Genomic DNA, 27150 nt, shown 5'->3' with positions numbered 1-27150 from the left:
GTATCAACCCCAGCTTTTCTTAATAGGGTACTCTGGAGTGTTAACTGCTAATCTGAAATGTCTGCCATAGACATTTATATGTTGGATTATAATAATACTTTAAATAAAGTAATTTATTGCTCAAAATTTTCCAGCATGGTCCTTTCAGAGTTTTTTCAGTTGAGTCCTTTGTCCCTTTGCTGTATCCCTGTCTGTGTGGACCGACTTCCTCCCTCCCTTCCTCACTGACTTTCCACCACTAGAAGATGTTCCATGCTTGTCTTGCATATTTCCTGACCCAATCCTACAAATAGATGTTTCTACAAGGAGCCATGCCTCTTTTTACTGGAAAATCGAATGAGAAACCAAAACCTGAGAACAAGGTATTCTTATTGCTCCTGGGCTGTCGTTGCTTCCAGGCCCTCCTGGCTGCCAGGGCCAGCAAATGCATGTGTTTGTGCTAACCTGTGAACTTGTCTGAATGCCGCTGTGTGTACCTGTGGACCTGAGTGGATTCTTACTGATGGTCTAGTTCATGCATCTCTCGTTAGGTTTTGCCGGTCTTCCTTCCGTAGTACAAACATGGACCAGACCTCCTCAAGTTATGATTGGGGGAGAGACATAAAGGAAACATGTAAGCAAGGGAGGTGAAAGAGAACTGATCATCTTACCTAGTAGGAGGCCAATGGAGAGTGCCCACCGTCAGCAAGTAGGACTGTAAGCAGGCACTTAGAGAGGAACCCGGTAGGTGAAAGAACAGAAAGCATGCTTTCAGAGGATGTGAAATTAGGGGCTTTGGACACAATAAATCCCATAGAACCAATGGACTCTTTAAAAGAAAGAAGTACAGGGGACCGATGTTGTGGTTTAGTGGGTTAAGCCACCACCTGTGATGCTGGCCTCCTGTATGTGCAGTGGTTTGAGTTCTAAGTTCTGGTTGTTCTGCCTGCAATTCAGCTCCCTGCTAATGGGGCAGGGAAAGCAGCTGAAGATAGCCCAAGTGCTTGGGACCCTGTACCTATGTGGGAGATCTGAACGAAGCTCCTGGTTCCTGGCTTTGGCTAAGCCTGGCCATTGCAGCCATTTGGGGAGTGAACCCCTTGATGGAATATGTTTCTCCCTCCCTGTTTCTCTCCATCTCTAACTCTGCCTTTAAAAAACAAACAGTGGAAAGGTGATTTGTTATAAACAGAAACTTAACTAAGTCCAATCTCAGTCTCAAATTATTGCTATTTTTTTCATTGTCACTGATATTTTTTCTGGAAGATATTTGCTGTTGACTCATAGAATGGCAGATGTCCTAAACAGCACTCTGGCCTCAGAATCAGCCCTTAAGGCATGCGGATCCAGCTGAAAAGCCCATGAGAGTATTTCAGGCGTGGAAAGCCAAGACACTCTGGCAAAAAAAAAAAAAAAAACCTAAATGAAAGATCTTCATGAGTTGAGATCCCAGTGGAAAGAACAGGTCATCAAAGAAGGAGGTACCTTTCTCTGAAGGGAGGAGAGAACTTCCACTTTGACTACGACCTTGTTTAAATATGATCAGAGTCGGTGAACTCAAAAGGCTTCCATAGCCTTGGCAACTCATGACAAGAGCCTAGGGTGATTACTGATGCCATAAACAAGAGTGTCAATTTGTTAAGTCAACAACAGGAGTCACTGTGCACTTAGTCCTCATGTAGGATCTCTGTCCTTAATGTGCTGTACATTGTGATTTAATGCTATAACGAGTACTGAAACAGTATTTTTCTTTTTTTTCTTTTTTTTTTTGACAGGCAGAGTGGATAGTGAGAGAGAGAGAGACAGAGAGAAAGGTCTTCCTTTGCCGTTGGTTCACCCTCCAATGGCTGCCATGGCTGGCGTGCTGCTGCTGGCGCACAACGCTGATCCGATGGCAGGAGCTAGGTGCTTCTCCTGGTCTCCCATGGGGTGCAGGGCCCAAGGACTTGGGCCATCCTCCACTGCCTTCCCGGGCCACAGCAGAGAGCTGGCCTGGAAGAGGGGCAACTGGGAAAGAATCCGGCGCCCCGACCGGGACTAGAACCCGGTGTGCCGGCGCCACAAGGTGGAGGATTAGCCTAGTGAGCCGTGGCGCCGGCCTGAAACAGTATTTTTCACTTTGTGTTTCTATGTGGGTGCAAACTGTTGAAATCTTTACTTAATATATGCTAAACTGATCTTCTGTATATAAAGAGAATTGAAGATCAATCTTGATGTGAGTGGAAGGGGAGAGGGAGCGGGAAAGGGGAGGGTTGTGGGTGGGAGGGAAGTTATGGGTGGGGAGCCATTGTAATCCATAAGCTATACTTTGGAAATTTATATTCATTAAACAAAAGTTAAAAAGGATGGGAGCTGCGTGGGGTGAGGTGAGGGGCAGGAACACGGGTTGCTGGGGGAAGGTGGCAGATGGGATAGGCATCCTGGAGCACCTGAGTTTTGAGCCACAGCTCTGCTCCCAGTCCCAGCTTCCAGCTGGCCTACATGGTCGGGTCTCTGTTAGATATGTGGGAGACCTGGACTGCATTTCAGGTTCCCATATACCAGCACATGAAAGGGGGTGTGTGTCCTTCCCTCTCCCTCTGCCTCTCAAATGAAATAGATTAATGTTAAAAGTTTTTAGGCTGTTGCCGCGGCTCAATAGGCTAATCCTCCACCTTGCGGTGCTGGCAAACCGGGTTCTAGTCTTGGTCGGGGCGCCGGATTCTGTCCCGGTTGCCCCTCTTCCAGGCCAGCTCTCTGCTGTGGCCCGGGAGTGCAGTGGAGGATGGCCCAAGTGGTTGGGCCCTGCACTCCATGGGAGACCAGGAGAAGCACCTGGCTCCTGGCTTCAAATCAGCGTGGTGTGCTGGCTGCGGCAGCCATTGGAGGGTGAACCAACGGCAAAGGAAGACCTTTCTCTCTGTCTCTCTCTCACTGTCCACTCTGCCTGTCAATAAAAGAAAGTTTTTAAAAACTGACAGCTAATTACTTCTTTAGTAATTAAAAAAGGAAAAAAGGAAACCACATGCTGACTTCAGTCTAATAGAGATATCCATGTACAAGTTACAAACATCTATGAAAAGCAGTGTTGACTAATCCAGCATCCTAACTTTGTGGGTTAATTAGAGGTCTGAGTTCAAGGTCTGTCTTTGCCCCTTATCATCCATCACACCATTGACAAGCACTTTTGTTCAAATCCATGAGCTTTTTCAGTTAACTTTATACTCATAAGATTAATCCTACATGAAGTAAAGAGTTCAACAGGTAGTATGAAAAAAAAAAAAAACACAGGACAAGGGATGTTCAAAATTATTCTATCTCAGAGTGTCAATTTCACTTCTATAGATTACCTTTATAAGTACTTTATTGGTTGCCACAGATCATGGAGAGCATATGGCATTGGTCTTTTTGAGACTGGCTTATTTCATTAAGCATAACGGTTTCCAGTTCAATCTATATATTTTTTTGCAAACAACATGATTTCATTTTTATGGTGGTGTGGTATTCCATAGTGTACATTTAGCATAATTTCATTATCCAATCTTCAGTTAATGGACATCTGGTTTGATTCCATATCTTATAAATATATCTTTGTAAAAAATAAAAATGAGGGGCCAGTGCTGTGGTGTAGTGGGTTAAGCTCCCGCCTGCCGTGCCAACATCCCATACGGGCCCTATCTCAAGTCCTAGTTGCTCCACTTCTGATTCAGATCCCTGCTAATGTATCTGGAAAAGCAGTGGAAGATGCTCCAAGTCCTTTGGGCCCTGCACCCATGTGGGAGACCCACTAGAAGCTCCTGGAACCTGGCTTCAGACTGGCCCAGCTCCAGCTGTTGCAGTCATTTGGGAAATGAACCAGCGGATGGGAGATCTGTGTGTCTGCCTCTCCCTCTCTGCAACTCTGCATTTCAAGTAAAATAAATAAATATTTTTTTTTTTTTAAAATAAGAATTGGAGCAGGAGATGGAGAAGGTAGAAGGGTGGGAGTGTTGGCAGGTGAGAGGGTAGGGTGGGAAAAATCACTATGTCCTTAAATTTATATATATGAAATGCACGAAGTTTGTGTACCTTAAATAAAAGGTTTCTAGGTAGGAAAAAAAAAAGATATTTGCTGTTAAAATGTTTTATGAAATAGAACTTGGAGTGAATTCAAGGAATGCAGTTCTTACCCCAATAGCACTCAAGTTTTAGTTAGCTAAATTACAAGAGCTTACTTTTTGCTAAGCAGAGTACTTGTTTAATGGGATCTTAACAAAGCTGAAGTAGATAATTTTTTGTGAAAATTAGAAGAATTTTAATAGTTTTCCAGGTGTGTAGCTGTTGAGTTAATTGAATGTGCAGAATTTCCTGACTTCTTTTTCATTTATGGTGAAACTGTATCATACAATCTGTAGCCGGAACCACTTTTAAGTAGTTGGTACACTGTTGTTACCTACACGCACACAGATATGCACGAGATCTATAGAATGGTTTCATCATGCAGAACTGAAACTCTGGGCCCGTTGAACAACAACTCTCCTTTTCCCCTTGCATCAGCCCCAGGTCAACACCTGCTTGACAGGATTTTTGAAGTGCTGGTAAAGTTGAGTAGGCTGCACTGTAACTGCCTGGCTGTTGTCATGTTCCTGCTTTTCCAAAGAGAAGATGTTAGAGTCCCCTCCAGGTGTGTGTGTGTGTGTGTTTACAGATGGGGGGGCATGGTAGGGACAGAGGGAGAGAAAGAGGGAGATGATCTTCCATTGTCTGATTCATTCCTCAGATGGCCCAACTGCTGGGGCTGGGCCATACTGCAGCCAGGAGTCAGGTCTCCCATGTGAGTGGCAGGGACCGAAGCACTTGAGCCATCTTCTACTGCTTTCCCTGGAGCATTAGTAGGGAGCTGGATCCAAGGTGGAGGAACTGGGACTTGAACCAGTGCCCATATGGGATGCCAGCGATGCAGGCCAGGGCTTTAACCCGGTGCACCACCGTGTTGGCCCCAGAGAATGTAGTCTGTTTTTCTGCATGAATGATTGTGTGTTTGTCCGAGTGACTGTTTAGCAGAAGCTGGGCGAGGTGTGAACATCCTAAAATACCTGATGTCATCATTTAAATAGTTTTGGTGCCTGCAGTGGGAAGCTAGCGGCAAGTGACTTATACCAGTGCTGCTCCCGCATTTCGCCTTTCTTCTCGGAGTCCTCTTTATCCCTCTCGTCTCCTGGCTAGAGCACCATGCCCCGAGGCCCAGCTGTAGGCGTGGACAGAGGTGTGTTTTCTGCTCAAAGAAGCAAAGCGGTTGTTGTCCTGCGGTGCCCTTCCTCTTCTGGGTTTCATCAGACCAGTTTCTGATGTGGAAGGCTGTGGTGACCTGACCGAAGGGCTTATTAAGTCAATGCCCCAGATTAATTCTCAGTAATCGGTTATTAGTAGAAATACTGCGCCTGTTAATTGTGCCGTGGGACTATCTCACCACAGCCACGGCTACTGCTCGCTCAGGTATACACAGAAACCCGGAGACTAGACACTTCCCGAGCGATAATTACGTTAATTTCTGACAGGTCGCTGTTTCACACCCTGGCGCCGCAGCGAGGCTGCCGGTGCAGGTGCTCAGTGGGTGTGTCTGGTAGCAGGAAGCCCCCAGAGCTGCAGCTGTGGAGAGAAGCGGCTGGCGTGATGGATGTGTTGAATGAGCAATTCCTGTTCTAGGGGCTAAAACTGGATTCTGTGGTTGCTGGGTGGCTTGTTTTGCGATGCGTGCACGGGGTTGATAGGGAAAAAGGACCACTGCCGAACATTCCTCAGCGCGGCAGTTAGCACGTTCAGGTTAAGTGGAAGCGAGAGCAGGGGAGCTGACGGCGAGAGTGGAAACCCGTGCGGAGCGTCAAACGCACAGCCCTCCGCAGGTGTCGGATGCTACGCAGCGTCTGGAAGGAAGCTCTGTGCAGGCGGGAGTGTGTGTGCAGCCTGCTTTCCCCGGCTCCCTCCTTGTCAGCGCCTTTTCCCCGGCCTGGGGCCCTGTGCACCTGTTAGCTCAGTTTCACCCTGAAATCGTGGGTCACGTGCCTTGTTACGACCCTTATCCTTTTGGGGTTGTCTCCCTCCGTCCTCAGCTGTACCATTCTCCTGGGAAGCCAGCTCTTTGCTCCCAGCGGCTGCCCACACCGCCACTTTCTTCAGGCCCTCTCCCGGCCCGGCCCCACCATCCTTGCCTTGATCTGCTCCCTGTCTGGACACGCACTGTGCCCATGGACCCGCCACAGCCAGCCCTCACCTTCTGCCTCCAGTCTCGGCCACAGAGATCCTGCTTTCTCTTAAAGTTGGCTTCCTCCTCTTCCAGGGCCTCCTCCCTGCGTGCACCTTTTTTTCCCTCCTGGTCACTCTCTGTACCAGTGCCGGGTTCAAGCACGTTACATGCCATTATCTAAATAAACCCACAGGTGAGTGTGTTTACTAGTCCTGTTTGACATACAAGTCACAGAGGCACCCGGGTGTGGAATAACTTGTCCAGGGCCCCATCCTGACAAGTGAGTGGAGCTAGGACAGGAGCCGGGCTGGCTGACTCCAGAGCCTGGGCTGGTCTCCACTCTCCAGGGAGGTAACACCAAGGTGTTGGCAGAGGCCAGCCGCCCAAAGAGGGTACAACCAGTGATGCTACTCTGCCGCCCGCACAAAGCACCTGTCCCCTGTGCTGTGTGTGCTAAGCACTTCCGTTGTCATAAACGCAGGTTCCGTCACCTGTTCTTCTGAGCGTCGCCCTGTGTGTCCAGCTGCTCCAGCGCTTCCAGGACAGGCATGTTAAAAACCCAGCCTGACAGCGGGAAACCTGAATGAGTGGGGTGGATTGTGTCCTTGTCGATGTTGTTTATAAAGATATGACAGTTCCAGAAAGCGGGGTAAAAGGGCACGTGAGATTCCTTTGTTTCTTCCCACTGCATGTGAATCTGCAGTTATCGCAAAATAATTTTTCATTGAAACAAAAAATGACCGAAACGAGCCTTCACCCCTCCCCAACTTGTTCCTGCCTCTCCTATCCCCGTGGACGGCTTGGGGACCTACTGTGCCGCCCACTCACAAATTTGGAAGCCCCCTGCCCTGCTGCCTTTCCTTTTTTCCCCACCTATAAGGATGAGTCCTGTTCTCCCTCCCAGAGACACCCTGTCTGCCTCCTCTCATTCCCCCTGCAGTCACTTCGCCGTAGCTCCCGAGAGAGCCTCTTAATTCTTCAGTCTGACCTTGCCGTTCTTTTGCACTGAAATCCTTCAGTGGCTTGGCTTTTCATGACTTTCGATAAGAGACCCACCCGCCTTGTTTGTCCCTGCCTGGATCGGGGTTGTCAGCTGCTGGCTTTAGGCATGCAAATTTCCCACCACAGACCTCGGTAGTCGAAAACACCGGAGTTGGAGCGAACGCTGTACGTTTAACCAGCGCCCTCTGGCGGTCATTCTGCGCAGTAGCGTCGGCGGGCCTTGGCGTCTGGCCACCTTGCTGGCCCCCTGGGAGACTCTGCCTTCCAATCTCAGCGTGCCTGGAGTGGCACACGCCGCTGTTTGTGTCTGTGACGCTCCTGTGTACCTTCCCTCAGGACTCCGCTGAAGCGCTACGCCCTGGCTTCCTCTGTGTGCCCGACCACCCACCCACCTCCTTGCTGCCAGTATCTGTGCGGGGTGCGTCCCCGCAGGGGGCGTGTGTCAGGTAGGGCTGCTTTCTCACCAGCCCAAGCCCACGTCTCTGGCTCCCAGGTAGTGTTTCCTGTCTGTTGCTAATACTGATGGCTTTTATCTCCTCATTACTTACGCTGTTCTGTCTTGACCGCTAAGTCACGGTACTTTGCACAGCATACTTGGCACCGTGTCACTGCACAGTAGATAAAGCAGGAGAAAAGCAGCCAGAAAACACTAGGGACTGGATGTTTGCCAGGAAACACCCACGTTGTACAGGTTAGCCGTGTTGGCCAAGAGCGTTTTGAAAGCATCGTGTGTTTCCAGGACTTCAGGCACCGTAGCCTCCCCCCACCGTGGGCGCAGGAGCCCGTGTGACTGACTGACCATGCAGCCGGCTGGCCGGGGGTCTGGCCCCATCCTCTCACGTCCCACAGAGGCAGCAGTTTTCACCCGGGCTCTTCTTTGTCCCCTGCCACCCATCGGCCTGCTGACCTCTGCTTTTCATTCCCCAAGTGACCAGCCGCTGAATCGGGGATTTCGGGTTTTCTGTGACTCATTCTGTGGGTCACAACTGATGCGCTTTTTCAAGCCTTTTTTATTATGGGACGCTTCCAAGAGCAAACAAGTGCAGAGGTGAATGCTAAAGCCCCTTCACCCGCCACCAGGCTTTGATCATGAACTTGGCCACTCTGCTCGCTACTCCTTGCCCTGCTGGGTTCCCCTACATCATTCCGTGGTGTTTTTTTCTAATCTGTAGGGAGTTGTCTTCTACATCATGAATTGCAAGTTATTTGTTGAGTAATTCAAGAAAACATTTAAAAATACTTATACATTTCAAGAAATCATTAAAAATATATGTAACAGCTTCGTTGAAATATGACATGCCTATGCTGTTTATCCATTTAAAGTATAGAATTGAGTGGTTTTTGGTATACTTGTGTTCAGATTTGTGAAACCATCAACCCCATTTTAGAACATTTTCATCACTCCTAAAAAGAACTGTACCCATTAACAATCATTCCCCATTTCCCCACAAGCCCCCCTTTCCCTCCCCGGCAAACCACGAATCCACTTTCTGTTGCCATGGAGATGCCCATTTTGGCCATCATCAGTCACACAACGTGTGGTCTGTGAAGACCGCCGTCTTTGACCTGCCGTAATGTCTGAGCGCTGGCCCATGCGGCTGTGTGTGTCACCAGCCCTGTGGCCCGTGCGGCTGTGTGTGTCACCAGCCCTGTGTTCCTTCTTAGGACTGACTGGGCTGCATCCACTGTGTGTCTGCCTCACGTTCGCTTTATCCTCTCCTCAGCTGCTGCACATTTGGGTTGTTCCCACTTTCTGGTTACTCTCTGAGAGCCTCGCTGCATTTCTTTACAAGTCTTTGTGTGGCCACCTGTCGTCGTTCCTTTTGGATCTATAACTCGTTGTGGAATTGTTAGGTTAGATAGAAACTCCGCTAAAACTTTTGAAGACTCGCCGAACTTCTTTTCGGATTTTATATTCCAGTAATGAACACTTGAGGATTCCAGTTTCTCCAGATTCTCACCACTGCGTGTTGTTATCTGTCTTTTTGATTGATTACAGCTGTCCTGGGGGTCTTGTTGTGGTTCTGATGTGCATTTCCCTGACAGCTAAAGATGTTGAGCGCCTTTACTGCCTTTTTGGCTACTGGTTTATTTTCTTTAGCGAAATGTGTGTTCAGCTTCTTGGCCCATTTTGAAATTAAAATATGTCTTTTTTGTTTCTGATGTTTATTTTCACCTACTTGGAAGGCAAAGTGACAGAGAAAGGAGGATCTCCCATTCATTGGTTCACTTCCTAGATGTCCATAATAGCCGTTGGCTGGGCCAGGGTGAAGCTCAGAGCCCGGAACTCCATCCAGTTCTCTGATGTGGACGGCAGAGCCCTGGGCACTCCAGCCACTATCCGCTGCTTCCCAGGATGCATTCAGAAGAAGCTGGATTGGAAGGTGCTGGGACTCAAGCTGGCACTCTGATATCTCTGATGTGGGGTGTGTGTGTCCCAAGCAGTGGCTTAACCCACTGTCCCCGTTTCTGGGTAGATGTCTTTTTCTTGCTGAGTTTTAATAGTTCATTATATATTCTCCATCCAGATCTCTTCTCAGATAAATGCCTTGCAAATATTCTCCCCAATATGTGGGGGGGCTTTTCGCTCTTCTGATGGTATCGACCAAGAAAGCATTTTACCAGGAAACAGGAGAAAAATGGTGGAAGATCTTTTCGTTGTTCTTAACAGATGTTTAGAATGGAGCATGCAGCAGCTTACGCGTGTGATGAAGTTGCCTTTTCTCCCATTGCACCTGTAGCAGTCAGGCTGGTGAGATCAGCTGTGTCCTGCAGGTCTGATGTGTAGGCTGTTACCAGGCTGAAGAGGCAAGGACGTTTTACTGAGGCAGTAAAGCCCGAGACATTTCAAGAAATGGGTTTCTCCGTGGAAGAGCCCATCACCTCTGATGTGGAGTGCGAGATCAAGTTCATCACCTAGAAAATGTGTGCTGTGGTCTCTGGATTTGGTTGGATTTTTATTCCTCTAAGTCTCTGTTGCATTTGTACTATATAATGATTTCCCACTGGCTTTAATAAAAGGAAATAATGTAGCCAGGAAAACGAGCCTTCACAAAATTAAAGGTGTTACACATGTTTTTATAAGGGCGTTTATTAAAAAAGAATGGAAAGTTCAGTATCTCTATGGACCTTTTATAATCCAAATGGAATATTAGGGAATTTGGCACTTTCCCTATTGCTGTGCTTGAAACCTTCTGGACACGCTCTGATGAGTTTAAATTATGTGGGAAAGAAGTTCGTGCTAAGAGTTGAAAGGCAACTTGGCTGGAAAGGTCCTTGTTACAAAGGGACCTCACTGTGTGCTGCAGTCACCACTTGCTTCTTGACTGTCACACATGCATGAGGCATAGGTCTACGGAGAAGAAAGAAATGGTGGAAACTCTAAATTGCCGGTTAGAGGGGAGAGAGGGAGGTGCAGTGGTGTCCAGAGACTCGAGAAGGCTGCAGATTAGATGTGATGTTTAATTGGGCCCAGAATCCCCAGGTGAGCAGAGAACGCATTCTGGATGGAGATGGTGCCGTGAGCGCGAAGCAGCGTGAGCTAGCGGAGTCAGTAATGGGAGATAGTGTTTGCAATGCTTTTTAATTCCTGGCTCAGGGGTTTGATGTTAAATTCATCCAGGATGTGGATCCACCGACGGTGTTTGAGTGCCGCAGTCGACACTGGCGGATTCCACGGATACTTGTTTATTAGCATCGCCAGGTGTTCTCCGGCCGTCCGGTGTTGGCTCCGCTGAGACAGAAGCAGGGTCTAGTGGTGGAGGCAGCAGGTCCTGACCACTGCCCCTCAGGCTTCCTTTCTAAAAACTTCTCATCCTGATGGTGAGGTTGACAGCTTCCACCTGGTGGTCAGTTTTGGTTTTGCACGCGCTGTGCTTAGTGGCTAATCCATACAGAAGCCCCGAGGTAGCTATGTGCTTATTAATCCCTGTGTTACAGATGAGGAAACTTGAAATTTCGAGATTAAATTTCCTGCCCTGAGTTGTACAGCGAGTGAGCAGCCGAGCTGGTGATTGGACCCCAGTGCAAGCGGAGTCTCTTCCACGCCGCGTTGCTTCTTTGATGGCGTCGCAGGGCCAGGTCCCTTCTGTTAGCACTGCCACATGGGGTGGGCTCTGTGTGTGTGTGTGCCCAGGGCCGCTCCCAGGTCTCTGGTTAGTAACTGCACACAGTCCAGGCTCGGGAAGATCTCCTTGAGTGTCACATGGCATGTCTCTGCTCTGGCTCAGTATGCATTCGTTAGTTCATGTGTTTGTGTGTGGCAGGGAGGGGCCTCGTGCACCTGTTGTGTGCCTGGAGCAAGCTCACAGTCCTCCCGTCTGGAAAATGGGCCAGTGGGCTGCATCACTTCTGGATCGGCACCTGTTCCTAGGAATTAACAAAGAAGGAACTGTGATTCTGGGCTACCTGGGTGCTCGGGACAATCTCGTGGGGGAACAATAAAGCCGACCGCCATTCATTTCAGGCCTGGTCTCTGGCAGCACCAGGAACTGTCGTGTTCATAAAACTTGTCATAATTTGGCTTTGTGGACCTTACGTTCTGCTCGACATCAGTGAGCTACACGTGAGGTCATGTCCTGGGTTGCTTGAATTTAGAAGTGCACTGCTCCCAGAGCGGCCTGCTGGGTCACCGTCTACATATTTTCCCTCTTTCTCATCCTTTTGTTCTTCATTTCACCGTATTTCCTTCTGCCTTCTCTGTTCATAGTTTCTCCTTCTCACCCAAGACTGGATTCCTGCCCCAGACCAGTATAATCAGTCTGATGGGATAGGGTCCAGGACTGGGGTGTTCAAAGCTTCCATTATGGCTTGTGCTGTGCACACAGGGCTGAGAGCCGGCTGCCTGTGTTCCAGGTAGGCCAGTCCTGCCCTGTCCACTCCCTGCTCCTCTCTCATTAGCGCTGCCTGAGAGAAGGGGGAGTACAATTAATTAAAATGAAGCAGTGCAGTCATCATGCCCGTGTGCTGTCTCCTGTTGGCAAGTTTTAATGACAGTTCTGTGTGTGTCCCGATTTTCTATCCTAGTCCACTCCAGACTGCCTGTCTGACATCCCAGGCCTCTGCATCCATCTGATGGCTATGACAACTTAATGTCGGTTAATTACAGTTAAGGCACAGTGCTAAGACAGCTACATTTATGGATTCCCCAAAGGAGTTCAGATTGTGGACTAGGTTATTCAGCAATTTCTATAAAAAGATCTGTGTGTATTTATAAAAATATTCAGTGCACATAAAGGGAAGATGGTAGGAGATATATCAGCATATTTATTATGACTGGTAGAGTCACAGATGGCTTTCTTTTGTTTTCATATCTACAGTATAAATTTCCTATAATGTGTGTGCATTTCTCATATATTAAATCTTAAAAAGAAGATATACCCTAGGTAAGACAGGGGTTTGGAATGTGTGTGTTATTTTAAGCTCTGGAGGCCAAAATACTCAGTGGGATATTGAGGATAGTACTATCCTGAGAGTGAGTGAGTAGCGAGGCTTGGCATGAAAGCTGAGATTTGGATCTTTGTTATTTTTGTTTTTTCTTATTATAGCTAAGCTAAACTCCTATCCTCCCTTGGCTGCTGTTTTGTTTTGTGGAAGGCGTGAGTGTTGTGAGAGTGTTAATCCATGAAAAGATGTCGTTGTTAGTGTACTGTTCTTGTTTTTGATGCTGATAGATTGATTTTAAACAGTGTCTGTTATTAGGGGTACTTCCTAAGATACTTATAATAGTGGAGGCAGGGCCAGCGCTGTGGCTCACTAGGCTAATCCTCCACCTAGCGGCGCTGGCACACCGGGTTCTAGTCCCGGTCGGGGTGCCAGATTCTTTCCTGGTTGCCCCTCTTCCAGGCCAGCTCTCTGCTGTGGCCTGGGAAGGCAGTGGAGGATGGCCCAAGTGCTTGGGCCCTGCACCCCATGGGAGACCAGGAGAAGCACCTAGCTCCTGCCTTCGGATCAGCGCGGTGCGCCGGCTGCAGCGTGCCAGCCGTGGCGGCCATTGGAGGGTGAACCAACGGCAAAAGGGAAGACCTTTCTCTCTGTCTGTCTCTCTCTCACTATCCACTCTGCCTGTCAAAAAGAAAAAAAAAAATAGTGGAGGCAGGATGTTGACCTAGTGTGTGTTCATCTTTTAGCATTGGCTTGTTACTGGAGTTTAACACTTCTGGTATGCATTGGAATTTTAATTTTAAGTAAGACACAACTAGAAGAAGTGATTTAAACCAAAATGTAAAAGTAGTTATCTCTGAGTACTGTTATCAACTCATTTTAACAGTACTCAAAAAATAAATAAATAAATAAAAAAGCACAACCGCAAAACCACGCTCAATTACTAACAGATGTTTTGTTTCTGCCCTGACTTCTTTCTTTTTGTTGGTCGAAATACAAGGTGGGAGAGCCTCTTGCCACATGGTAGGGAGAACAGCGTCGTGCGTGCGTGTTTCTCCAAGACGGTTTCTTCTGAGTTGCATTTCCACTAATCTGTGGGGAAATTTGGCTGTGAGCGTGCAATGATTACATTTTTATCCACAGAATGGTCTAAAGTTGGCATCACATTCCTCACGGTTGCCAGAGGCAACACACGGAGTTAATTTGTGCCCCGCGGCAGACATTTTTGGATAATTTTAGGAGTTTGTTTTCCAAAGCCGCCTTTTCTGTTTCCCTTGCCGTCTCTGACCTTTCCTCGATCCCCTCCTCCCTGATCTCACCCCTTCTGGGTCCTTGGGCATCTGGCCTGGCTGAGGAGCGTGGGGTCACTGAAGGTCCCGAGGGTTGTGCAGGAGGACAGCCCTGCCTGGCCCTGCACAGGTCCGGATGCTGGCCTGGTCCCGCCTGGTGGCTATCAGTTCTTCCAGAGGCCGGAGGAAAGCAGAGCAGATCTTAGTGTGGCATCCTGAAGCCTGACATGGAGGCTGAGATGGGGGCCCTGGGAAGGGTGCATCTGGGAATTTTGACTTCTTTGGTATAGGTTGACATTTCATGGAGCGCTCCCTTCTCCTGTTGGATTTCTTCCCATGCCTTTGATACTTTTGTCACATTAACTGTTGTTTATCCAGAGGGTCAGCAGATGGATTTAACTTGAGTGTGGATCTCTGTTCTCTTAGGTCGATGGTTCCAGAAGCACAAGGGTAGAGCTGCCTGTTCCTCCCAGGAGCTGGCCAGTACTCCTGCTGGCTGCTGTCAGCAGGCTGCCTTGTACCAGTGTCCTTTGCCTAAGGGCTTTGGGGTGGGCACGCTTTCATGGAGAATGCTTGCACATGCAAAAGCTGTTTGTATGTAATAGATGTTTGTTTTGCAAGTACATCCGTAGGATAATTGGAAAGGGGAAGAAAAATGTAATGCTTCGATCCGTTGTGTATAGAAATTAATCTTTTTTTTTTTTTTAAACTGCAGAGTGGACACAAATATCTACCAGATACCTTCGAGAACAGTTGGCCAAGATTTCTGACTTCTACCACGTGGCCTCCAGTGCTGGCGATGGCCCTGTCCCTGTGCCCCCGGAGGTGGAGCAAGCCATGAGGCAGTGGGAGTACAACGAGAAGCTGGCGTTTCACATGTTCCAGGTAACCTCTGTGAGACAGGCAAGGCTATGCTGCCTGCTTTTCAGAAGAGAACAAACCCCACACCCAGTCATGCGTTGTCTAACGGAGGGGACCTGTTCTGAGACCGTGTCGCTAGTCGTGTCATTGTGTGAAGATCATTGAGCATCATTGTGCAAGCCTAGAAGTACAGCCTACCACGCATCCAGGCTGCATGGCATATACCCATAGGATGCCAAGTTCTGTTGTCTACCACAATGTCCTTGCGAGACATGTGACTGTAGTTGGGTTTTCTAGGGGTTAAACTGTATCTTCAGTTGGCGCAGTATGTTTAGAGAAAGCAATCTGATACCTTTTTTCCTTCAATATTGCATTAAAAACTTTAAAAACATTTTTGTTTTCATTTTATTTGAAAGGCAGACAGGAACTGTCCATCTGCTGGTTTACTTCCAGCAACTTGGGCTGGGTCAGGCCAAAGCCAGGAGCCTGGAACCCCATCCAACTTTCCCACGTGGGTGGCAGGGACTGAAGTACTTGACCCATGTGACCTGCTGCCTTCCAGGGTGCACATCAGCAGGAAGCTGGGATGGAAGTGGAGGAGCCAGGACTTGAGCCAGGCACTCTGACATGGGATGTGGGTGTCCCGAGTGGTGACTTAATTACTTTGCCAAATGCCAACTCTTGTTTTACAAACGTTTCTGACTACCATGTAATACCTGCACATTTTTTATGGGGTGCAGTACAATATTTCTTCTTGTTGTTTTTTTAATTTAATTTTCTTTCTTTAAAGATTTATTTATTTATGTGAAAGTCAGAGTTACACAGAGAGAGAAGGAGAGGCATTGAAAGAGAGAGGTCTTCCATCTACTGGTTCACTCCTCAGTGGGCCGCAATGGCCAGAGCTGTGCTGATCCAAAGCCAGGAGCCGGGAGCTTCGTCTGGGTCTCCCATGCGTGAGCAGGGGCCTAAGGACTTGGGCCATCTTCTAGTGCTTTCCCAGGTGATAGCAGAGAGCTGGATCAGAAGTGGAGCAGCTGGGACTCAAACTGGCACCCATATGGCTTTACCCGCTACGCCACGTGCCAGCCCCTGCAGTACAGTATCTCAACACACATGCATGTTGTGAACCAGTCAAGCCATGCAACTAGCACCTTGGTTTCCTTCTCTTCGAGGTGGGCGTCCCCAGTGCCTCTTCCAGTTCCTTTTCCAGTATCTAGTACGTCGCTGTCAACTGCCATCGTGCTGCTCTGCTGTGGAGCTTGTTACTTGTGTCTCGGTGTGTTTCGGTACCTGCTTTTCAGCCTCAGCCTCTCCCCTCTCCCGCTGCTCTTCCCAGGCTCCAGGAATCACTGTTGGCAAGCTGACATTTCTGAACACCGTCCTCGGGACGCAGCACAGTTGCCTCGGGATGACAGCTTAGCATACGTATTTGTTCCCAGCTCTCAGTGATGTCAGCTTTTTCACCACCGTTAATTACTTTGTTGTTGTGCTATTAAATATAATGCCTTTTGAGTCTTCAATTTTGCAAAATTGTATGTATATATATTCAAAAATACCTTTGTGCTCATGCCTGTTTCCCCACATACCTACCTCATTTATAGCTGAATTACTTTGGGCAGGGTCATATTGACTGGTTCAATTGCAGGTGAAAATGCAAACGGGGTTGGGGGGAGCAGTGTAAGCCGGATCTGAATCGCACTGACCAGAAGAGGGGCCTTTGTCCCCTGGCAAGGTGGGAGGAGAGGTTCTCAGTGAGGTGGTATTGTTAGCACCAGGACTGAAGAGGAAGGGGAGCGTGGTTTTCTAACTTGCCCTGAAGAGGCTTAATCACAATTTCTAGGTGGTAACTCCCAAGAGCTCCACATGGAACAAACATGGTCCTATTGGGAAGCAGTGTTGTTGGCTTGTAGTCAGCAGAAGCAACTCTTACAGAGCCTACTTCCCTTTAGAACAGGATGACTTCCGTGCCTGCCCTGAGCTTTGTGGCTTTGTCTGAGCAGAGGAGTTGCTCTGCGTCTTGGAGTAAGCATCTCACAGCGTGCTTAGTAGTTTTGGAAGTGTTTACGTATTGGGAACCCTGAAATCAGTATTTCGTACAGAAAGCAATAAGGTTCTAGAGTGCTCAATGGAACAGAAACATCAGTGTGTTAGGTTTAAGTAGTTCATTATATATATGATTTACTGTATTCTTTATCCGAGACAGACCCTAGTACATACACATGCAGGCCAATGTGCAGAATCAGGGGCATGGGAGCAGATGCAGACTCACTATTACTTCCATGTAATATCTATGTAGATTTATTGGCGTTTTTTAAAAAGATTTTTTTTTTCTTTGAAAAGTAGAATGACGGGAGAGATGGAGAGAGAATTTTCCATCCTTCGTTCTCTCCCCAAAATTGTTACAACAGCCAGGTCTGGGCCAGGCCAAAGCCAAGAGCCAGGAACTCCATGTCTCCCATATGGATAGCAGGGCCCCAAGCACTGGGGACATCTTCTACTGCTTTGCTTTCTCAGGCCCATTAGCAGGGAGCTGCATCAGAAGCAGAGCATCCAGGGCTCACACTGGTGCTCTGATACAGGATGCTGGCATTGCAAGTGGTGGCTTAGCCCATGGAGACACAACACAGACGCCTGCATTTTTAACTTTGGGTCTCAAGTGTGTGTGTCATCTCTTGTAACTTACTGCAGCATTCCATTTTACTTATTTATAAATTGTCTGTATATTTTTAATTTGAAGTTCACTTTATAGGCCTTAAATTTTTAAGTTGTCATTTTTCTGTGACCTTATGTCCACTTTGACTCTGTTTTTAAACTTAGAAATTAACAAGTAAATATTTGGTGTCATGTCAGTGTAAATACTGCAGCTGTGTGATTTTCTCACACAAATCCTTGATAGCCTTGGCAGTAGATCACTGGTGAGAAATTAGTTAGGAACAGAATGGGATTCTGTATTAACTACTCAGCTTGGCCATAAAAGTATAAGTGTGTTATCCAAGAAACATTTTTATTTCTACCTGGAAGATTCTTTCAGTCTGTGAATCATAATTCAAAACTCTAATTTGACATTGAATATGTATGCATAGGATGTCATCAAGGAGTGTAATTGTGTGTATGTGTATACGCACATACAGACACACATTTAGAGAAACGAGACAAAAGATGTCGATAGTGTTTCTAAGTAGGCATATGGCACTTCCGTGGGACATCTTAGTTTGTTTTTCAGCGTAGATGTGTTGGAATATTTAACATTATTTTATCATAAATTCCTTGTATTTCCTTTTACTATAGTTAGATCATTATACCAATTTTAAGGTTATAATTTTGTAAGTAAGCTACTGTATCTAAAGTTCATTCTAGAATAGTGAGGGGGCCAGTCAGTGGATATTGGCTCAGGTGTGATTTTGCAGGCTGTTGTTGATGATGAGATGAGCAGTGCTTTTCTTATAATTATCATCAGCCAGGTTTCCTTCTGCAAGTGTGAGCTCATAGACCCACATGTCCAGCCAGGGGCTTGACACAACTGGGTGTGTGAAAACATCTTAATTTCCTTTCCTGTCGTTTCTTTTTAATTTAGAGCAGAGGTTACCAAGAAACACACAGAATCCAAACAACAACAGCAGACCTTGAGTTTTTTGTTTCATTTGAAATTTGAACAGTGATCAATGAGACCATGTTTGACTACAATAATGAAAATAGTGGTAAAACTACACTGAAGCATAAAAATGACAGTGGCCTCAGGTTGGGTGTTTAGCCTGGCTGTTAAGAACTGGTTGGGACACCCCCAGCACACATCAGAGTACCAGGGTTGAGTCCCAGCTGCCCGCGGAAGCCAGCTTTGTATGAATGCACACCCTGCGAGGCTGAGTCCCCGCCTGTCCTGTGAGGCTTCTGCATGGTGTTCCTGGCTCCTGCATTCGACCCCCAACACGGGGCCTTTTGGGCATTTGAGTAGTGGACAAATGGAGGATCTGTTTCTCTGCCTCTCAAATTGGTAAATACAAAGCAGAAAAGAAGCTCAGGTTTTTTTTTTTTTTTTTTTTTTTGGGGGGGGGGATTAATAATACCATTTAAAAATTATTTTGTAATTTAGTGTAATTTTTGGAATTTTATTTTTGATTGACTTAAGGAAGGAATGCTGGAGAAACACGAATACCTGACGTGGATCCTGGATGTCTTAGAGAAGATCAGACCCATGGATGACGACCTCCTTAAACTCCTGCTGCCCCTGATGCTGCAGGTATGGTGCTTGTCACCCTGAGTTGGTCGGTTCCATTGGTAAGAGATGTGCCTGATAAGAAGCGATTAGGTAAGTGGAGGTGGACAAGACAAGAAAATTCCTTTTGAAATGGAAGGAGAATGTGTCTTGGATGGGATAAGAGGCTTCTAATAGATTTTAGCCATCATTTGTGTTAAAAAAAAATATTCAGCGATTTTATCTGTCTTAGGTAAGCTCACGTTGATTTCTCCCATCCCTGAGCTAAGCAGAGATCTCTTAAAATACTGTTTGCCTGTTCATACAGATTACTGTGGAAACAGAACTCGTATCTTTTTAGGGATATAGAAGGTCTCCTACACTCTTTTCACAATGCTTTGAGCTCCTTTCGGGGGTTAGGGAACATCTAAATTTGATGATTAGTCGAAGATCTTTTCAAGTTTAAGTTATCTGGAGGAGACTTAATTAATTTTTTGTGTGTGGTCAGGTAATGCATGCATGTGCTAATTCAAAGAATGTGAAAGAGAATCCGGTGAATACAAGTTCTCCTTCTTGTGCCTTCCCCAGTTACTCCCCGTCCTAGGGTCCTGCGCATCCCCCCACCCCCCCAGGCTGATGTGCCTCTGCTTATCTATTATGGTAGCCACTGGCCACCTCTTGAGCACTGGAAACATGACCCGTGTGAACTGAGGGGTGCTCTAAATGTAAGGTGCACACCGTATTTCAGACTTCACACCAAAAAGAGTGTATAATATTAATAGTTTTCTATGTTGAAATGACAACATTTGGGATATATTGGGCTCAGTAAAATATAAGTGTGCTTCAAAAACTTCATGGAAAATGGAGTTAAAAGGCCAGTTTGTTTTGGTACAGAAAGTTTCTGAAATTCATGAAGTCTTCTCATAATGTACTTTTCCTTGAAGCTTTTAAAAACTATTTGTTTGAAACATGAAGAGAGAAAGAAGTGAGAGATCTCCTATCCGTTGGTTGACTCCTAAAATGCCCACAATGGCCAAGGCTTGGCTAGGCCAAAACCAGGAGCCTTGAGTTCTGTCTGGGTCTTCCATGTGTGTAGCAGGGACCTGAGTACATGAGTGCCTCAAGGTACATGAGCGGGATGCTGGAAGTAGCAGCAGACCAGGACTTGAACCCAGGTACTCCAATATGGGTATCCCAAGCAGCATCTTTTTTAATTTTGAAAGGCAGAGTTACAGAGAAAGAAGGACACACACACGCACAGATCTTCCATTCTCTGGTTCTACTACCCACGTGGCCACAATGGCTGGGGCTGGGCCAGGCTGAAGGCAGGAGCCAGGAGCTTCTTCTGGTTCTCCCACATGGGTGCAGGGGCTCAGGGATGTAGGCCATCTTCTGCTGCTTTCCCAGGTGCATTAGCAGGGAGCTGGTCTCAAACTGGTACCCATGTTATGCCAGTGTAGCAGATGGAGGCTTAACCTGCTACACCACAGCACCAGTCCTCTAAGAAGCATCCTAACTACTGTAGCAAATGCCTACCTGCTCCACAAGCTTTTGGAAAACCTCTTGTATGTGTGGATTTCAAAGCTTTTCCCACCAAAATAAACTTATGTATGTATTTATTTTTTAAAGATGATTTATTTATTTGAAAGGCAGACAGAGAGGTCTTCCATCTGCTGGTTCAATCCCGCAATGGCTACAATGGCCAGAATGGGCCAATCTGAAGCCAAGAGCCAGGAGCTTCTTCTGGGACTCCCACGTGGGTGCAGGAGCCCAAGGACTTGTGCCATTCTCTGCTGCTTTCCCAGGCACATTAGCAGGGAGCTCTATCAGAAGTGGAGCAGCCAGGACTCAAACCAGCACCCATATGGGATGCCACCCCTGCAGGTGGCGGCTTTACCTGCTACATCATAGTAGTGCCCAATAAAGATTTTTAAATTTCATTTTCCATGAGCCTTTTGAAGTACCCTTGTACATTGTTCTCTTAATTTTGCCTGCTTTTTTGAAGTGGCTGGTAGAAAACATTGTTAGTGTGGATTACGTATTTCTACTGCAAGGTGTAAGGTTAGGTGGTATCTTGGAAGGATATTTTTAATGAAGAAAAGTGCTTTCAGATGGTTCTCTGAGAAACGTGCAGCCTGAGTGAAGTCTGATGACCTTCTCCTTCTCAGTACTCAGATGAGTTCGTGCAGTCGGCCTACCTGTCTCGCCGTCTCGCCTACTTCTGTGCCCGGCGTCTCTCCTTGCTGCTCAGCGACAGCCCCACCCTCCTGGCTGCCCACTCCCCCCACATGATGATAGGACCAAACAGCTCGAGTATCGGGGCCCCCAGCCCAGGCCCCCCCGGCCCTGGCATGAGCCCCGTGCACCTGGCCTTCTCAGATTTTCTCTCCTGTGCACAGCATGGTCCCCTGGTTTATGGACTTAGTTGTATGTTACAGGTAAGTACTTGGCCCTTGTTACTTCACAGTAGAGCTCAATGTGGGAAACTGGTGGGTTGGGTACAGTGTCTTCAACTTTCGTGTCCCAGCTCTTATTTTCTTTCCCAACCAAATATGTTAAAACTGTAGGATTAGGCTGGCGCCGCGGCTTACTAGGCTAATCCTCCGCCTTGCGGCGCCGGCACACCGGGTTCTAGTCCTGGTTGGGGCACTGGATTCTGTCCCGGTTGCCCCTCTTCCAGGCCAGCTCTCTGCTGTGGCCAGGGAGTGCAGTGGAGGATGGCCCAAGTACTTGGGCCCTGCACCCCATGGGAGACCAGGATAAGTACCTGGCTCCTGCCATTGGATCAGCGCAGTGCGCCGGCCACAGTGTGCTGGCCGTGGCGGCCATTGGAGGGTGAAGCAACGGCAAAGGAAGACCTTTCTCTCTGCCTGTAAAAAAAAAAAAAAAAACCGTAGGATTTTTTATGGCTGTACTTTGGATCAAGCAGAGAGCTTTGTAGTAGGTGTGCACAGGAGTTATTGCAGCTGTCCTTTATTAGGGCCATTAAGCGGTTGTATTAAAAGTCTTTCAGGGAACCCATAGAATAAGTGAGCTGTGGGGCCGTCGTTTTGGAATGATGGCTTTGCCAGGTGGCGTCCCTGTGCTCCCGGTGTTCACACCTTGGGTTGGTGGCCTCTCTTGCTGTCCCCCTATGCTTGACGAGCATTGTTGCCTATGTGGACCTTGAATGTCAGGCAGTGGGCTGGGGGCTGGGCTGATGCTTCGGGGAGTGAGATGTGCTCCTGTTCTGGGGGAGCTCCAGCTTCGTGCTGGGCTCGCCTATTTTGAGCTTCTACTGTATCTTGCACTTTACTAAGTGGCATGGGAGCAGGGGTGGCCCTGAAGACACAGCCACCCTTCTGAGAGAGGGTCCCGTCTTGTTGCAAGGACAAAGGTCATTGATAGAGAGTTTCTAGATAATGTGAAAGGGTTGGCTGGGAGACACTGCAAAAGGGCCGCTTGGCCCCCAAGCCCAAATGCAGGGAGGCTACGGAGGGAAGTTTCTCAGCTCTACTAATGAGTTTAAAAAAAGAATAAAAAGAAAGTAGAAAGGAGTTTTTGGCAGAAGGAGCAGCATGGAGGACAGCCCAGAAGTCTGATCAGACATGAAGTGTCATGTGTGTTGAGAGTCAGGGTGGGCCTGGTACGTGTTTGAGATGTTGTCCAAGGCTTGGATGCTGTGGAATGGCCCTGTCAGTTGTGTACTTTGGGTGGTTTTGCATTGGTAGAGGAATATTTGTGGGAGTAGAAAGGAAACAGGGAGATAAGGCAAATCAGAGTGTCTTGTGAGTTCATTTTTCAACTCTTTTAGGCTGTTTTGTCCTTTAGCACCTTCAGTTGGATGTGTTCAGAAGGGTGTTACATGGCCGGCTCTGAAGAGTAGGACAGACAGTTGGCCATAGGTGTGGATCCGGGCCATTTGTGTCCCCTGGCTGGTCAGAACCTGGGAGCAGGTGAGATTGCCTGGAGTGTGCAGTGAGAGAGGACCCGCAGATACGAACAGCCGAGTGGTTGGCCGAGGGGGCATCCGTGGAGGAGGCCAGCAAGGGTGGCCATGCCAGGGAGACATCGCTGCTGTGGAAACAAAGATAATGGGCAAAATAATTGCATCCCCGTAATTCTGTTATATTGATAGGGTTACGTCCTGGCTGCTGTTTTGGGATGTAATTTGTGCTGTCATTTGGTTCTCGGAACCAGCCCGTGAGCCGAGGAAGTGAAGCCACAAAGCTGTGCCGGGCTGGGGTCTGCAGAAACCTTCAGAAAGGGAGGAATGGGGAGAGGCTGCCGGAGTTGTCTCCGGTAGGGAGGCGGTCGCTGACCTCGGCTGGTGGAGTTGAAGGGTGGGGAAGAAGCCGAGGAAAGGGGTTAAAGGCTGATGGAGGAGGAGGAGAGCTGTCCATTCTCTTGAGAAGCAGAGTCTGTGAAGGGAAAGCTTGAGAACAGATGGGGACAGAGATGACCGCTGGGTGCGTGGAGGATTTGGTGGGCGGATTTGAACGCACGTCTAAGCGAAGGATAAACTAGTGTATGGTGAATGAGAATATGAGGCAGAGGAGAATGGGAGCCATCAGTGTTCTGGATCCGGGAGGCTTTGGAAAAAAAGCACAGGGAAGGACTTTGTCACTGGCCAGAGCTGAGTGGCTCACACACTCGCAGGCAGGAGGAAGGCAGTAGGGATGTGGCCCAGTGAAGACAGAGGCCCTGGGGGTGCTCAGCGACTTGGCATTCTTCTGCCATCTGCCTTCCACAGAGATGTCTCCTGGCCCTCAGCGTTTAGGCTTTCGTATTTAATATCACATTTTTGATAAAAGAAATATTGCAATCATTCTCTCAGCTCCCACAGTGTGCTGTTAAGTGGCATGGTGACATAATGGGTAAGACATATGTTTAAAGATTGTTTTTTTTTTTTTAAAGATTTATTTATTTATTTGAAAGGCAAAATTAGAGGGAGAGATGGGGGAGGGGAGGAGAGGGAAAGAGAGGTCTTCCATCCACTGGTTCACTCCCCAAAATGTCTGCAACTGCCATAGCTGGACCAGTCCAAAGCCAGGAGCTTCTTCTGAGTCTCCCGTGTGGGTGCAGGGGACCAAGCACTTGGGCCAGTCTCTGCTGCTTTCCCAGGCTGCAGCAGGAAGCTGTATCAGAAGTGTAATAGCCAGGAGTCAAACTGGCACCCATATGGGATGCTGGTGCTGTATAGCTTTACATGCTATGTCACAATGCTGGCCCCAAGACATATGCTTTACAATAATTTCGGGCCTGTTTTAACCCTTTGCTCTACCACTTAATAGCTGTCACCTGGCATCTCTGTTGCCCCATCTGTGAGTGGGGGATGACGACAGTACAGTGCTCATGTCATTAGCTCCTAGGGTTCAGGTGTGATGACTGAGCATCTCTAGGACAGTGTTCAGCTGAATCAAATGCAAGTTACAGTCTTTAATCTACATTTAGGAGGCTGCAGCATGGCACGTGTGCCAAAATCAGTGTGGGCCGGTTACACATCTCCTCTGTGGTTCATCTTCTTCTGTTGTGAAATTGGGGAATACTAGCTCATGAGGTGGTTGTGGCTTAGAAGCAAGGTGATCATGTACACTACTAGGCACAGCAGACCGGTGGAGTTAAAAATGTGTGCGAGGACCTGGGGCAGGTGTAGGCAAGGTATACTCTGTGGGCCACATGGTGCCCACAGGCTCAGTGTAGGTTTCAGATTCTTCATGGGTAATGCAAATAAAATGAATAAAGGAGACCATGGCTGAAACTGAATGGCGTGCAAGGCTTAAAACATTTACGATCTGGCTTACGATGGAAAACATTTGGCGACCCCGGTCCAGGATCACTGCCTGCCCAGCATTTGGAAAGCTTCTCTTGTACCATCATTTTAGAGACTTTCCGTTTTTTTTTTTTTTTTTTTTTTTTTTTTGGGCAGGCAGAGTGGACAGTGAGAGAGACAGACAGAGAGAAAGGTCTTCCTTTTGCCGTTGGTTCACCCTTCAATGGCCGCCGTGGCCGGCGCGCTGCGGCTGGTGCACACTGTGCTGATCCGATGGCAGGAACCAGGTACTTATCCTGGTCTCCCATGGGGTGCAGGGCCCAAGTACTTGGGCCATCCTCCACTGCACTCCCTGGCCACAGCAGAGAGCTGGCCTGGAAGAGGGGCAACCGGGACAGAATCTGGCGCCCAGACCGGGACTAGAACCCGGTGTGCCGGCGCCGCAAGGCGGAGGATTAGCCTAGTGAGCCGCGGCGCTGGCGAGACTTTCCATTTTTATGTTTAAATAACTCCTTTGACTATATAGCCTTAAAAATTAAACACCCTAATTCCATCTTACTTTTTTAAAAATTTTATGAAACAAATCATTGTAACCATTTTTTATTAAGCTTCCTAGTTTCCTGTGCTAGAATATTAGCTAATAAATTATGATATTCCTTAATTCCCCAACAGTGGTATTTCTTCCCTTTGAAATCAATAATTTTCAGATTCATTTTTATCACTTGAAAAGTTCAGGTTGGAGTGAGAGATACCTATGTTAAACTCATTGCATAGGGCATTGTGGTTTGGCTCTGATACAATGTCATTTTCACCGTTAAGTCGTTGTTAAACCATTCTCCTTCCTCTAAATACCTGGGTCTTTGCTGCCTCTTTTGCAGACTGTCACTCTCTGTTGCCCAAGTGCCTTGGTGTGGAATTACTCCACGAATGAAAATAAGAGCGCCAACCCAGGCTCACCCCTGGACCTGCTGCAGGTGGCCCCTTCCAGCCTCCCCATGCCGGGTGGGAACACAGCTTTCAATCAGCAGGTACGCTTCCTACTTCTGTGGCTTGAGGGGTGTCTTTCTTCTGGGGCGGGCACCAAGCCATGGTGGGCCAAAGCCCAGGTTTTAGCATTCGAGATGCCCTGGTGCCATTCCCAGCTCTCCCTGTGTCCCTGGGGATGGACGTAGCCTGCTTTGAAGTGCAGAAGTTCACAGAGCTGCGCCCTCTGTGTTTCACCTTCATGTTGCGTGGTTCACGCTAAGTGTCTGCCACCCTGTAATTATGGTGGCAGCTCGGATATGTGACCCTGACTCTTGCAGTAGTCGTTTGTGACATTTAACTGCTGTTATATATGTTCTCACTTTTGCTGGGTTATTTATTTCAAATGCTTAGGAAATTTGAGCCATACGATTGTGAATATTTAGAATAAGACTCCTCTACCAAGGAGGTTCTAAAATTAATAAGACATTACTCGTTACTTTCATGCACGGAAGAGTGAGACAAAGAGGATATTTTAGCCCTTTCACCTTTCTATATGGTGTCCTCAAGAGATTTCACTTGCAAAATTTTTTTGCAAGCAATTATTATGCAAAACTGACATTGAATCACTACTTGTGAATTAAAAAAAAAAGCACACTTCTTGGGCAAAAGCCTACATTTCCTATGATGCTGTCAAGATTGTAGCTCACCATGGGATTCTCTGCTCATGCGGAAAAGCTTGACATGGTTTAGACAGCCACTGCGGCTTTCCAAGCACAAGTTAATTAGAAGTGATTATCTTTCAGGTTCGGGCAAGGATTTATGAGGTAGAACAGCAGATAAAACAAAGAGGCCGTGCAGTGGAGGTGCGGTGGTCTTTTGACAAGTGCCAGGAGTCAACAGCAGGTAGGGAACGCAACCGGAGAACGGGTGCTTTGGCCTGTTGGACCCGATGTTTCTGATCCTTGTCGTCCCCTCCACACAAATCGGGAAGCTCTCTGACAGCGCCCCCTGCTGGATGCTGAGGACGTTCTGCAGTTGATGGCATTTAGATCGCAGCTGTGTGCCATGTCAAGTTGGGTTTTGTTGACAACTCTTTGATGGTATCCGCTGGGGATGATGCATTTTTGGACAATCCTTTTGCCTCCCATAATGATTCTGTATGGTGCTGTTCTAGCTTCACTTGCCTACTAATCACTTGGTTCGTTCTTTCCTCTAGGGGTGACTATTAGTCGGGTTTTGCACACATTGGAAGTCTTAGATCGTCATTGTTTTGACCGGACTGATTCCAGCAATTCGATGGAGACGCTTTATCATAAGATTTTCTGGGCAAACCAAAACAAAGATAACCAAGAGGTAGTTAATATTTCCTCTCTTTTTTCTGCTTTTTATTTTCTCAACACATGTAAACGCTTATGCAGACTTTTCTACAAAGTGTAGTATCCTATGAAGGCACACGCCTAGAAATCTTTTTTTTGTTGTTGAACTAAAATGACTCACCAGTAATAAAATGAAGTGTCCACTGGGC

The 27150-nt window shown here is 47.5% G+C and overlaps 1 protein-coding gene across 8 annotated transcripts in view; it reads left to right on the top strand.

Annotated features, from left to right (window-relative positions):
- The window catches only part of MED12L (mediator complex subunit 12L), a 355610-nt gene that overhangs the window by 59947 nt on the left and 268513 nt on the right, over window positions 1-27150 (top strand). For all 8 annotated transcript variants that reach the window (XM_051859045.2, XM_051859044.2, XM_051859043.2 and 5 more), the window contains exons 6-11: window positions 14570-14739; window positions 18842-18952; window positions 21076-21345; window positions 25538-25687; window positions 26429-26528; window positions 26842-26978. In XM_051859045.2, coding sequence (XP_051715005.2) covers window positions 14570-14739; window positions 18842-18952; window positions 21076-21345; window positions 25538-25687; window positions 26429-26528; window positions 26842-26978 — 938 coding nt within the window. The remainder of the gene's footprint in view (window positions 1-14569; window positions 14740-18841; window positions 18953-21075; window positions 21346-25537; window positions 25688-26428; window positions 26529-26841; window positions 26979-27150) is intronic.

The sequence above is a fragment of the Oryctolagus cuniculus genome, chromosome 4, assembly GCF_964237555.1.
Source record: "Oryctolagus cuniculus chromosome 4, mOryCun1.1, whole genome shotgun sequence".
Lineage (NCBI taxonomy): Eukaryota > Metazoa > Chordata > Mammalia > Lagomorpha > Leporidae > Oryctolagus > Oryctolagus cuniculus.
Note: the sequence above shows the minus strand (reverse complement) of the source record. Positions and strands in the feature narration are given on the sequence as shown.